The 14,506-nt window shown below is 47.8% G+C and overlaps 1 protein-coding gene across 1 annotated transcript in view; it reads right to left on the bottom strand.

Annotated features, from left to right (window-relative positions):
- Positions 1-14,506, bottom strand: part of ITGB4 (integrin subunit beta 4) — a 132,022-nt gene that overhangs the window by 40,082 nt on the left and 77,434 nt on the right. Inside the window, 4 exon segments of the mRNA XM_060253022.1 lie at positions 3,194-3,342; positions 7,421-7,600; positions 9,810-9,958; positions 13,872-13,895. Coding sequence (XP_060109005.1) covers positions 3,194-3,342; positions 7,421-7,600; positions 9,810-9,958; positions 13,872-13,895 — 502 coding nt within the window.

Below are 14,506 nucleotides of genomic sequence, written 5' to 3'. Positions count from 1 at the left end.
GCACACTTAACCACCACACCAAGCTAATCGGAATAAAGTGCACAATTGTATCATCCCGAAACCATCCCTGCCCTCCCCTCCCCTCCCCACTGTCCATGGAAAAATTGTCTTCCACAACACAAAATCGGTCCCTGGTGTCAAAAAGGTTCGGGACCACTGATTTACAAGATACTGCTAATCATGTATAAATTAAGGAAGGGGATATTTGGTTTTAAACAAAATAGGTTATTATTTAACCTTTGCAGAACGATCCCTTGTAGAGACTTCATATGTCATTCACTGAACCCCACATCCCCAAATATAGTTGTGGCTTTGAAGTTGTTGCTGACAATTCCTATGTCAATTGCATCAGCTGAAAGGCGTTTCAGCAAGCTAAAGTTAATTAAGAACTATCTCAGGTCACAAATGTCCCAAGGTCAAGTGAATGCTTTAGCAGTCCTGTAAATTGAATCATATGAAGTAGAATATGTAGATTTCTATATCGTGACTTGCCATTTTGCTGCTGAAAAACAAGGTGGAAAGTGTTTTGATTACACACTCTAAGTCAGGGGTCCTCAAACTTTTTAAATAGGGGGCCAGTTCACTGTCCCTCAGACTGTTGGAGGGCCGGACTGCCGTTACTGTACAAGGCCGCGGGCCATCAGTTCTCCGTCTTCTGCATCTCTCTCCCTTCCCCACACCACACACCCAGGCCTGGGAACTCACCTCACCTCGGTATCATCTCACACTCTGTCTCCGCCGCCTCAGCCCAGTGCCGGAAGTGTGCGTTGCTAACGCGAGTTTAGGTCGAACGTCACTTCTGGTCTGATTTTGCCATAACCCGGCGGGCCGCATAAACGTCCTCAGAGGGCCGCATCTGGCCCGCGGGCCGTAGTTTGAGGACCCCTGCTCTAAGTGATGTAACTTTCTAAACAATTTCCAGGCCCTCACATTGATCCATGCGCCACTTTCCGAACACTCTTAGAAGATCTGGTTTTCAATTAGTTTGAGTTTGCAAGCACTCAAGAAAGCAACATTTTGCATTTCTCTTTATCAGAGTAAGAAACCGGAAGTGGAAAAGGAAGGTGCCAAAAAGAAAATGTAGAACCAAAGAGAAGAAGTCAATTGGAAGGAGTGTGTCTAGAAAAGACACGGGTCCTACCAAAGAGAAAAGGGGTCCCAGTTTAGGGATGCCAGTCCCTGGGCAGATCCCCAGTCAGTTGGCAGGTGGGGGGGAAGCTCCACCCCAACAGTTTTCCATGACCCCATGGACACAGTGTGCACCTACCCCCAACTGCAAATTTGCATCTCACAGGGCAAGTGCCTGCAGCACCCACTCTTTCCAAATGGGGAGCTGCCTGCTTTTGCCCTCCAAGCCCAACAGTAGCACCTGGTGTAGGGTTACCAAGTCCAATTCGAGAAATATCTGGGGATTTTGGGGGCGGAGCCAGGAGACTTTGGGGGTGGAGCCAGGAGACATTGGGGTGGAGCCAGGAGCAAGTGTGTAACAAGCAGAATTGAACTCCAAAGGGAGTTCTGGCCATCACATTGAAAGGGACAGCACACCTTTTCAATGCCTTCCTTCCATAGGATATAATGGATAGGGGCACCTTCTTTTGGGGCTCATAGAATTGGATCCCCTGGTCCAATCTTTTTGAAACTTGGGGGGTATTTTGGGGAGAGGCACTAGATGCTATATTGAAAATTTGGTGCCTCTACCCCCCAAAACAACCCCCCCAGAGCCCCAGTTTTCTATGGGAATAAATCTCCATAGGGAGTAACAGAGTTCCCAGGAGACATTTCCCTCATCTCCCCCCGCTTTCTGACAACCCTGAAGCGGGGGGAGGGCCTCCAAACCGGGGGATCCCCTGTCCCCACCTGGGGATTGGCAACTCTAACCTGGTGTCCATTCTTTCCGAGCAGGGAGCCACCTGCTTTTGCCCTTCAACCCCTGATCTTGCAGCTTGGAGGGCAGGAGCACATGTGCCTGTCCTTTCCAAGTGCGGAGCCACCTGCTCTTGCCCTCCAAGCTCCGATCTTGCAGCTTGGAGGGCAGGAGTGAGCAGCAGCTGCTCTTTCCAAGCAGGAAGCCTGGTCTCTTTAAATGGTTGGGGAAAGCAGGGGGGTGTGAGCATGGTGCTATGTCCCCAGCATGATGATGTCATTGCATTGAGGACAGTCCCTCCCCTCCCAGAATGCCCCCCAAATTCCCCCCTAGCTCTGGCAGAGGTTGTCCTTGAAAGGGCAGCTGCTGTGAGAGCCCTCTCCAGGCCCACCCACCTCACAGGGTGTCTGTTGTGGGGGAGGAAGGGAAAGGAGATTGTGAGCCGCTCTGAGACTCTTTGGAGCGGAGGGCGGGATAGAAATCCAATATCTTCTTCTTCTTATCTGGGAGAACCGGGTTTGATTCCCCACTCCTCCACTTGCACCTGCTAGCATGGCCTTGGGTCAGCCATAGCTCTGGCAGAGGTTGTCTTTGAAAGGGCAGCTGCTGTGAGAGCCCTCTCAGCCCCACCCACCTCACAGGGTGTCTGTTGTGGAGGAGAAAGGGAAAGGAGATTGTGAGCCGCTCTGAGACTCTTCGGAGTGGAGGGCGGGATATAAATCCAATATCTTCATCTACCTCACAGGGTGTCGGTTGTGGGGGAGGAAGGGAAAGGAGATTGTAGGCCGCTCTGAGGCTCTGTTCTTGAAAGGGCAGCTGCTGTGAGAGCCCTCTCCAGCCCCACCCACTTCACAAGGTGTCTGTTGTGGGGGAGGAAGGGAAAGGAGATTGTGAGCCGCTCTGAGACTCTTCGGAGTGGAGGGCGGGATATAAATCCAATATCTTCATCTTCTTCATCATATAATAGTATTTGCTAGTTTATGAGTTGTTTCCGAGACAGATTCTTGCAGCAAGAAAAGTTGTCAGTTTATTTAACTGCACTGAGAACTTGGAATTTGTCAGGAGCACAAACCTCGCCTTCTCTTCTCTATTAGGAAGAGGCAATAGACACAAATCTCCACATTCTGCCTTGTAGTGCTAGAACTGACTCCTCCGCAGGAAGTTTCAGGATTCCATGCAGGAGGTCACTCACTATCAGCATTGCGGGCTGAATGCAGCATCAGGCTTTTGATGCAAGGCATGCTATCACAGCCACTTATTAGTCAAAGACTTTACTCTAAGCACAGCTTGAAATGCACTCTTTTCTTTAGACAGTTCCACAGTCCTTACTTTGCCTTCCTGGGCGGTGAGATCCCGCGTCCTGTATGTTATCTGGGACTTCGCATTCTCCAATATTTCACGACTAACAGGGATCTTCGCCAGCTTGTCAAAACGGCTGTAAGAATAAGCTGGCTCTAGGAAGCTAATGATGCTTTTAGCTAAACAGATATAAAAATGATGCGTTGGTTAATAGTAGTAATATGACATCTACACGAAGCACTGCACAAACACAATGTTACTTAAGTAAGCATAAACATTAAGATTAATTTACTGGCTGCATTTATAGCATAAAAGTGGAACTCCAATATTTTTCCAATTAGCTTCCTAACATTTTGTTGCCATCTGGCTCTCAGATACATTGCTCATCCAAGGATATTGTGCAAAGTCTATGGTAACAGCCAATAAAATAATCTCAGATTAGTATCGCCAAAATTAGCAGATGACGGATACCCCTGAATTGTTCTTAATATGCCACAGGATGCCAAGATGCATCAGCTCCACTTCTTTCTAAGCGGAATATGAAAACCGGGATATGATAGGTTCTTTGAGTCAGGATGGCGGCAAATGACCTTCCACATTGTTCCACATTGGTTATAGGTGAGCCATGATTATCATGAGCTAAGAAATTTCACTTAGGCAAAAATCAGCGGCATGAGATTGTACATATGACTTTGGTTTTTTTTCCCCATTTAAATAGAATCTCATATATATCCCAATAGACGTTCATAGTCTTCCTGAGTACTAACAACACGGACATGTTGGTGCAATGTAAATAGGGTTACCAGGTCCAACTGAGGAAATATCTGGGGACTTTGAGGTTTGAGCCAGGAGCAGACCCATAGCCAGAAAATTTTAGCTGGGGGGACCCATGGAAAAATTTTTGGGGGTGGAGGGGCCCCCTCTTAGGTGCCCCCCTCTCTCCACCACCACCGCTCAGCATGTTTAGTGCTGGGGCGGGCAGCACTGAACTTGCTGAGTGTGCTGGAAACTGCTGGCCTCGGCGTGGCTTTTCCCACCGATCGGCTGAGCCCCAGGAGCCCGTGCTTCCCTGGGTGGGTGGGAGCAGGGGGAGGCGCTGTGTGGAGGGGGACGGGGGCCACCAGAGCGGGGGGGGGAATTGGGGGCCACCAGAGAAGTGGTGGCGGGACCACCAAAGTGGTGAGGAAAGGAAGGGCCATAAAGGTCAAAGGGGGGTTGGGTGGGGAGGACAAGCCCCCCCCCTGGCCCCCTGCCCCCCCTGGCTACAAGCCTGGCAAGAGACTTTGGGACGCAGCCATGAGCAAGATTGTGACAAGCATGATTGAACTCTGAAGGGAGTTCTGGCCATCATATTTAAAGGGACCATGCCTTCCCTCTGCAGGAAATAATGGACCTTTTGGGGCTCATAAAATTGGACCCCCTGGTCCAATATTTTTTTTTTAAATGGGAGGGAGGTTGAGGAGAGGCATGAAATGCCATGCTGAAAATTTGGTCCCCCTACTTCAAAGTCAGCCCCCACCCCTGGATCTATTCTCCATTATAAACTATGGGGACTAGTCTCTATAGAGTATAATGGAGTGCCCAGTGGAAATTCCCACCCCCTTTCTGAAGATTAGACTAGGCTAGATTAGATTAGGCTAAGGGTGGCTGGGAGAGCAGGGGGAGGGCCTCCAAACCAGGAGTTCCCCTGCCCCCAACTGGAGACTGGGAACCCTAAATGTAGCTGCCGCAGTTAATTCAGTGTCCAGATGACTCCCCACTAGCTCAGTCCCCCTGAAGAAATAGTGTTCTAGTGCCGCACATTATACTCAGGATGAAGAATGGAACAAAGTAACTATTCTTAATAAGAGAAAAATACACATGCAGCTCCACGCAGCTTCTTTAATAGATTATTGCAGAGCTTCTAGGATTCCTCAGGGTCTTAGGTTTCAGAAGGCGCCCACCATGTTTTTAGATTCTGGTGACTTTAAGAAACGCTGGATAGCCATTGTGAACAAACATTCAACAGACTTCATGCTTTTGATTGTACTGAAATCCCACGAGGAAATTGTTAAATTAGATGAGATTGAAAATCTACAGAAAAAGACAGATGGCACGCTGGCTAAGGATGCATTGGAACAAAAAAATAGCAGATCTACAGAATATGCTGAAGGAATTTGAGACTAAAATCAAGGAGTTCGTACAGCGATGAAAATAATAGGTAGGGTATTAAGTTATATACGAAACCAAATGATAAAAATTCTCCTTTGCAATTTGATTCCTTTCATCCTCCCCGTATCAAAAATAATTTACCTTATGGGCAATTGATAAGGATTAAATGTAATTGTACCAAAGGATCTGATTTTCTAAAAGCCAGCGGTAACCTCTATAAACATTTGCTGAAGGAGTTGGGCCTGTTAAGCCTGGAGAGGCCTTGGGTCAGCCATAACTCTCTTATCTGGGAGAACCGGGTTTGATTTCCCCCCTCCTCCACTTTCACCTGCTGGAATGGTCTTTGGTCAGCCATAGCTCTCTTATCTGGGAGAAGCTATCGTGAAGAGGTTTTACAGAATGCTTTATTTAGAGCTAAACTTTAAAAAAGACGGGAGTTGTTAGAGGATACAACGAAATCACATCAGGGATCTGACCAAAGAATGGCTTGTGCCTTTCAGTATTCAGTGAAACAAATCGTAAGTATTTTAAGAAGGCATTGGCATATGATAGAGGATTTGCCTGGATGCTCTTCTTTTCCTATGATTGGCTGGAAGAAATGCAGAGCTTTGAGGGATATGTCAATACGGTCAGATATCATTCAGAAGGATCCTTCTATGAAAGACAGACCTACGGGCCACTTTCAATGCACGAATTGTTAAATTTGTGAAAACACTATTGAAATGAAGGAACTCACTATTAATTGTTTTACCTGGAAATTAACACATCTCAGTACATGCACCATGTCAAAAATAATTAACATTTTAAGTTGTCCATGTTTAAGGTATTACGTCGGTTCAAGTATGCAAAATTTGAGGGCATGCCTCTTGGGACATAAATCCCACGTATGCCAGGGAGTCCAAGATGCTCCAGTTGTCCAGCACTGTGTCAATTTTGGGCACTCGTGTGATGAAATTCAATGTGCAGTGATGTATGCCTTTAAAGGGCACCAGTACAATGTAGAGAATATTTCCAGAATTCTGCTACAGAAGGAAGCCTTCTTTATCCATAAATTCCGGACCATGCCCCCCTGGGGTCTGAACGCCTCACTAGATTTGTCTGTATTTGTTTAAAAATATAATGTTGTGTGTATATCACATTAAATCAAATGCTAATTGGCTACAGCTGCGTGGAACTATGTACGTTTGTCGGGTAAACACTGTGTTCGAGAACCGTTCGTGCAAGCTAAAATGAAACAATGTATTGTATGAGCAATTGCCTTTGAACGGGGTGACCATTGACTTTTGTATATACTTCGAGCATGATTTTTATATGTTATATGATTTATATGTTTAATGATGATCGTATTTATGTTGAAGTTCCAGGATGTAAAGACAAGCGGCCAGTGGAAGATGAACGAAACACCGACTGAACCTAGGACCTGTGTAGCTGCCACACCTGCCAGTTTTTGGTCTACTACCCACATGAGAAGTGGTAAAAATCTGGGTACTGTCTACGTCTCTCAACACAAGGAATTATAGGACAGTGGACTTTAGTACGATCTCTCAGCACTAATGAAGAAGCATTTATATTTTGATGGACACTAATAAGAATTTTGGTTTGTGAAGAAAGTATATTCATATTTGAAACAGAATATAAAAGAGATTTGTTCAGCGATTGCTTGCAACTTATAATTTCACAGTGGTTTGTTCTTGTTATTACTAACCAGTACACTGTGGTTTCCAGTTTGTCTAACCCAACTGGAGATTGGCAACCCTAAATGTAGCTGCCGCAGATAATTCAGATGACTTCCCACGAGCTCAGTCCCTGAAGAAATAACGTTCTAGTGGAGCACATTATTCTTGATCAACATCCCATTTTTTGACATACAGAAATGTCTTGTCTCTAAAATTCAGATCCAACCCCCCCACACACCCTGTGTGTACATTTCAGTACATAGAAAGCAGTAAAAACATTTGAAATAGGGCTTTACATGTGCCTTTTTCAGGGGTCCAAGTTTTAAACGGAGACCTTAATCAGAAATGCTGTATGAGTTCAACATATAGTTAACTAATAGACAAGGAGGAAGAAGAATCATATTACATTCCATCAGATTAGCATGTTTACCTTTTTCTTTAATTATACTGATGCTGACAAGATGACGACCGATCTCTGCAGTCCCCACAGGCACATCAGTGGCCTCCAGCTGCAGCTGCTTTTCATCATCATCTTCATCCCTGATGAAAAGGGGAACTCGGACATCCACCAGCTCCACTCCTTCCTGAAACTCAACCAAGCCGTGGGCATCTGCAGGTGAAGTGGAAGCAGCGGAAGACAGAAGGTAATCATTTACATGGGGAGGGAGATGCTTCTGATGGTTTCATCAGAGGTCTAGTTCTCATAGAATTGGTAAACCTTTTTCTGGACTGGCCCATTTTAAGCCTGATTCACATGTTACAAAGTTCATGTGGACCGTTGTCAACAGGCATAGTCTGGGGACTTCCATGCTGGAAGCTTAATTTCCAGACACTTGCAGGCCCAATTCAGATGCCATTTTTTTTTTTTTGCCTTGAAACTGGTTTTGGGGAAAAAAAACCCCTTCTCCTTTAAAATCTACTGTAGCTTTCTCCTTATCGTCTAGCTTTCTATGGAGAGGAAATAGTTGAAAAGAGCCACAGTCAGTCATGTGAATCCCAATCTACAGCCCGGGGGCTGGTTCATGTGTTACAATGTCCACATGGTCAGTGCCGGATTAAACCCTGTGGAGGCCCCTAGGCAGTCAAAATCTTGGGGAGGCCCCTTGCAAATTATCTCAGAGTCAGAGCGCCCTCCACACCAGCCACGGACCAGCTGCAACCTGCAGGCACCTTCTCAAAAGCTTCTTTGACAAAACTGTGGGGGAGAGGCAGAGAGAGGCAAACTTGGCGATGACGCCAGCAGCAGCCTCACCAGGCAAATTGGGCAAAGAGTGGCTCAGTTGCTGGCTGCACATGCAGGCTCCGAGAGCTGCAAGCAGGGGGAAAACCGGGAGGGGGGCCAGCCCGAGACCCCTAAAGGTGTGGGGGTCCATAGCCAGTGCCTACTTGGCCTAATTGTTAATCCAGCCCTGCACATGGTAGATACATGAATTGTCAATTAGACATGGGAGTTCTGCACTGAAAACTTAATTCCCAGGCATATGTGAGCCAAATTTGGATCAGGACCACAGCATACAGGGAGAAGAGCTTAACCCTTTCCCCTCTGTGCTATTTTCCCAACCTGAAATGGCTCTAGGAAGCTACTGTTTGCCAGCAGTCCTGATCTCACGTAAAGGCACATGTAAAGCCAGCGAACAGTAGCTTTCTAGAGCCATTTCAGGTTGGGAAAACAGCACAGAGGGGAATAGGCTTCCCAAACCTCCCGCTCTGGCGGGAGACCCCTGGGTTCGCAGCCTCATCTCCCTCTCTTCAAAAATTGGGAAGCGGGAGGTGGGGGGGGGAGAACATACCTGTAGGCTTCATGTTATTATAGAGCTCCTGAGCTGTTTGTAAAATGTATGCCCCTTTAAGGCTGGGCAGGAAGCAGGAAGGGCTTGGGAGAATGGCCCTTCCCTTTCTTTTGCTTTCGTTTTCACAGCAAGAGTTCTCCGGAAGAAGATCTGGTAAGTATTTGTGTGTGAGAGAGAGGGAGGGGGCAGGGGATTCCCTGGTTTGGAGGCCCTCCTTCCTTTAGAAAGCGTGGGGGGGGGAGGGAAATGTCTACTGGGCACTCTATTATTCCCTATGGAGAACGATTCCCATAGGGAATAATAGGGAATTCATCCATGGGTATTGGGGGCTCTGGGGGGGGTCTATTTTTTGAGGTAGAGGCACCAAATTTTTTGTATAGCATCTAGTGCCTCTCCCCAAAATACCCCCCAAGTTTCAAAACGATTGGACCAGAGGGTCCAATTCTATGAGCCCCAAAAGATGGTGCCCCTATCCTTCATTATTTCCTATGGAAGAAAAGCATTTTAAAAGGTGTGCTGTCCCTTTAAATGTGATGGCCAGAACTCCCTTGGAGTTCAATTATGCTTGTCACATCCTTGTTCTTGGCTCCACCCCCAATGTCTCCTGGCTCCACCCCCATAGTCTCCTGGCTCCGCCCCCAAAGTCCCCAGATTTTTTTCTAATTGGACTTGGCAACCCTAGAGGGGAAAGGGGACAGCTCTTCTCCCTGTATGTTGTGGTCCTGATCCAAATTTGACCCACATGCTTGGGAATTAAGTTTTCAGTGCAGAATTTCCATGTCTAATTGACAATCCATGTATCTGCCATGTAACACATGAACCAGCCCCCCGGGCTGTAGATATGGATTCACATGACTGACTGTTGATCCTTGCAACTATTTTTAATTCATAGAAAGCTAAATGATAATGAGAAAGCTACAGCAGATTTTAAAGGAGAAGGGTCAGCTGCTTCTGCATCTCAAGCCTCAGTCTTGGTTGAATTAAGGAGCTTTCTGGAGAAACAGGCCTAACACAGCATGCATCTCCTACCTTGGTCTGAGATTACAGTATAGTAACCAGGTGTCACTTTCAGGTCATTGAAAGCCTCCTGAGACACGTGTTTCTCTGTTACTTTCACAATCTCATTCTTGGAGGAGCGGGGTGCAACGAGCACAGTGTCCACAACTGTGTGGTCTTGCCTGGAGATTGGAAAAATATAGGTATGAAACTTAGTATACATAGCTTATTAGGAAGGCATTGCATCCGTAAGGTAAATCACACAGTGCGGACTTGACTTTAAACCACATCTAGTCTGTAAACTGGTGAGAGGGTTGCCGACTCCGGACTGGGAAATTCCTTGAGGTTTGTGGGCGGTGCCTGGGGAGGGTGGAGTTTGGGAAAGGGAGGGAACTCAGCGGGAATGTGTGCCATAGGACTCCACCCTCCAAAGCTGCCATTTCCTCTGATCTGCAGTCTAGACATTAGTAGCAATTCCAGGGGAAATCCAGGTGCAGCCTGGAGGTTGGCGTCTCTACGTGAGTCCACAGATTCCTGCAGAAGGCAAGCAGTTAAGGAGCCAATTTAGGTCTGTCTCACATGATGCCCCCCCCCCTTCCAATATTTGCAGTATATTTACAAGATTTGCAGTATATTTACAAGATAATGCATGGGATGGAGAAAGTAGAGAAAGAAGCCCTTTTCTCCCTTTCTCACAATACAAGAACTCGTGGGCATTCAATGAAATTGCTGAGCAGTCAGGTTAAAACGGATAAAAGGAAGTACTTCTTCACCCAAAGGATGATTAATATGTGGAATTCACATCCACGGGAGGTGGTAGCGGCTACAAGCATAGCCAGCTTCAAGAGGGGATTGGATAAAAATATGGAGCAGTGGTCCATCAGTGGCTATTAGCCACAGTGTGTGTGTGTGTGTGTGTATTGGCCACTGTGTGATACAGAGTGTTGGACTGGATGGACCATTGGCCTGATCCAACATGGCTTCTCTTGTGTTCTTATATTCATATAAGGATAATTGCAGTCCCATGTTTACTGTATGTTTGCAGCCACACATCACTGCTTCATAGGTAATCTGTGAGCAACCATTTCTGCTGTCCAGAGGTGAATTTACAAACAAGTTGAGTAAACTTCAACTTTGAGTCTCTTAATATGAGGGCCTTCTAAATACAAAACTCCCCCCCCCAAAAAAATTACTAAACCATTCAAACCATAATGCTACAGGGTCTATTAAGCTTGACATGTTTAAGGCCTCTGAATGTCTCAATACAGTTGTAATGGACTCAGGCACTTAACCTGGAAGCTGGGAACAGCCTTGCAATGATTGGCTGGGATGCAGCCATGGTAACTAAAATGTAGCGAACTGAAGAGGCTTGCAGAAGAGAAAACACCTCAGAGTTTAGTTTTGGAGTCGGAGCTTGTGTACTGAACCGTGGAGTAGAGACTAGGTACTGAAGCTGGAATTGCTGTGTGAAGCAACTGGACAAGAAGCTGAGAACAGCCAGTGGGGCTGAGTTCCTTGGGAGACAGGAGTAAATAAAAACTTCTGACAGTGAGAGAGTTTCTGGTCAGAATGGAGTCACAGCCAGGCACCTTCTGTGTGGCAAAACTCTCTGTGGGGTTCTGTCAGCACAACAGGATGCAGACTCCTAGTTTAAACTGAGAACATGCAAACATTCTGAAAGGAGGACTGGATTTTGGTGGCTAGGAATCTAGACTAGGAATCTAACTGGGTGGGTCACACAGGAGTGAGGGGCTGGAAATTAGCTCTCAAAGCTGTGAATTCTGTATGCTAGTGTGTATGTCTGGGAGGGAAAAGTTATCTGGGAGGCAAAAGTTATCTGGCACAAGTCAGGAGTCCTCAGTGTGTGTGGAAAAGAGTGAATGTCTGTTTATTATTTTTATGATTTGTGAAGCCTGAGAATAGGGCTAGACCATCAACTCTGCAAAGTGTTCCTAGTGCCAAGAAGGCACTGCCTGCCTATCCAGAGTTTTTGTATAGTTTTAAAGCTTGCCTGTTTATAATTATATTAGTATCTCAGCCTGACCAGCCTCTAGTGTTTAGTGATTGATTATTTTGCCAACTATATGCCTGCCAACTTATTTGTTTTAATACAACTAATTAATATTATTTTATCCCACTCTCTTCCCTTTTGTGAACCAATAAATATTCTTTTGTGGTTTTTGAAATTTAAAAATGTTTGGTGCCTATTTTTTATACTTCTGACAGGATTTCTGCATGGGTGCCTGCAGGCCCGGCCTGAGCCCTTCCGGCACCCTAGGCAGCACAGCTCCGCCCACCCCTGAGTCCCTGTGCCTGCCGCGGGCATACTCATGAGTAGGCAGCAGGTGCAGGGCTACTTGTGAGTAGCCCTGCGCCTGCTGATCCAAAGGCAGGCACCCCCCCCCGCTCACCCGGAGGGCCCCTGAGGACCCCTGAGGAATACCAGCTCCAAGGTCTGTGGGTGTTTTGAAGAGACCTCTGGAGGAAGTTTCTCCCCCCTCCTTTCCAGAAAAAAGGGGGAAGAAATTTCCTCCAGAGGTTTCTTCAAAACACCCACAGACCTTGGAGCTGGTATGCCTCAGGGGTCCTCCGGGTGAGCGGGGGGGGGGGTGCCTGCCTCATGAGTAGGCAGCAGGTGCGGGGCTACTTGTGAGTAGCCCTGCGCCTGCTGATCCAAAGGCAGGCACCCCCTCCCGCTCACCCAGAGGACCCCTGAGGTATACCAGCTCAAAGGTCTGTGGGTGTTTTGAAGAGACCTCTGGAGGAAGTTTCTCCCCCCTCCTTTCCAGAAAAAAGGGGGAAGAAATTTCCTCCAGAGGTTTCTTCAAAACACGTGCAGACCTCAGAGCTGGTATGCTTCTCGGGGCCAAGCGGGAGCTGGCTGCGGCGGCAGGGCAAACTTCAGGGGGGGGGACAGGAGGGAGGGAGCTGGCTGTGGTGGCAGCGTGAACTTTGGGAGGGACGGGAGGGAGGGAGCTGGATGTGGTGGCGGCAGGGCGAACTTCGGGGGGACAGGAGGGAGGGAGCTGGCGGTGGCGGCAGGGTGAACTTCGGGGGGACAGGAGAGAGGGAGATGGTTGTGGGGGGTGGCAGGGCAAGTTTCAGGGGTGGGCGGTGGCAGGGCGAGCTTCGAGGTTGGGAGGGAGGAAACTGGCTGCGGTTGGGCAGGGCAAGCTTTGGGGGCGGCAGGGAGAGCTTCTGGGGGGCGGGAGTGCAGCAGGTGGGAGGGAGCTGGCAGCAGGGGGGAGGCAAATTAGGCGGTTGTCTTGGGGACTGGGGGGGAACCCAATTCGGTGCTCCCTCGCTCCCGGTGCCCTAGGCAACCGCCTAGTTTGCCTAGTGGGCGAGGCAGCCCTGGGTGCCTGAGGTACTGAGGGAAGGTGACAGGGAAAATTCTTAGTGGTCACCCTCCCAAGCTGACCCTGACCGGTTCTTTACAACAGTCTTACTGCTGCCTCCTCTGCAGGGATAGGCTGAATGGCTGGGGAGGGCCATGGTCAGCCTACTTTCCTCATGCAGGGGTGGTCTTAGTGATTCCAGGGCCTTGGGCAAAAAAATCTAGGATGGTTCCCCAGAATCACTGCTACCTTCCATCAGCCCTCCCCATTGCTAGGGCCAAACAAAGAGTGGTCTTGCCCCATATGAGACAAGTGGGAACTGTCACTGGAAGCCAGCTGCCCTAGCTCCAGGTGGAGTAGGCACAAGAGGTTGCTGAGCTGGCTGCCAGAGCTAGGGACAGGATGGGTGCAAGTAGTGCCAGAAGAGGCGGCTCTTTTTTTCCTCCTTCCACCATCAGGGACAGGGGGCCCCTGTGGCAGGCCCCCCCCCACCGATGGCCCTGTTGCCTATTGGCTAAGACCACTCCTGCGCTCATGCAGTGCTGAGAAGTGAATTGACAATGTGAATATTGCAATGTAAAAAGTGGATGAGCTAGGGTAATGTTTTAAAGAGGTATCAGATTTGTTGAGGTTCAGGTAATATTCTTCCCCTGCACAGACACAGCAATGAAAAATTTCCACATGTCAAACACAGCAATGAAAAATTTCCACATGTCCACACTGGTATTCAACACCAGGTTCTAATGCTTTTGCTTACCTTTTCCCAGAATTTGGCTGTAACCTGAGGAGAAAACAGATCAGATGAATAACTTTGATTGCTGGAGAGACACAGGGCTTTGCTGGTTTGCCTTATCAGGTATACTTTATAGAAGTCCTCCTTGCTGCAAACTAAAGGCGATGAGAGTTCTTATTCCCCATTAGTGAGTTTTCCTTATAGGTCCCTGTTCCAATTCTTTCTTTACTATCTATTACACGGGACAATAATTTCAATGCAAAATTTCTCGCTAAGGGCGTTTTCGCACTCACCTTCAGCCGGCGCGACCCCCCTCTTCACCGCGCAGGATCTGCGCGGATTTCGCACTAAATGCCGCGGAGCAGCCGGAAGAGCTGGAAGCTCCCGGCGCAAAAGCCGCTCAAACGTAAACCGCCAAAAAGCAGTTTCCGTTTGCGCGGCTTTTGCGACGGGAGTTTCCGGCTCTTCTGGCTGCTCCGCGGCATTTAGTGCGAAATCCGCGCAGATCCTGCGCGGTGAAGAGGGGGGTCGCGTCGGCTGAAGGTGAGTGCGAAAACGCCCTAAGACTTAATTACCCCCATTACACCCTGAAATCTTCACCATTCTTCTCTGTTAAATAAAAAAAACCCATTGCATATTCACAACTCTTGCATTCTTCA

Source organism: Heteronotia binoei, chromosome 13 (assembly GCF_032191835.1).
Source record: "Heteronotia binoei isolate CCM8104 ecotype False Entrance Well chromosome 13, APGP_CSIRO_Hbin_v1, whole genome shotgun sequence".
In the NCBI taxonomy this organism is placed as follows: domain Eukaryota; kingdom Metazoa; phylum Chordata; class Lepidosauria; order Squamata; family Gekkonidae; genus Heteronotia; species Heteronotia binoei.
This window is presented reverse-complemented; position numbering and strand designations above follow the sequence as displayed.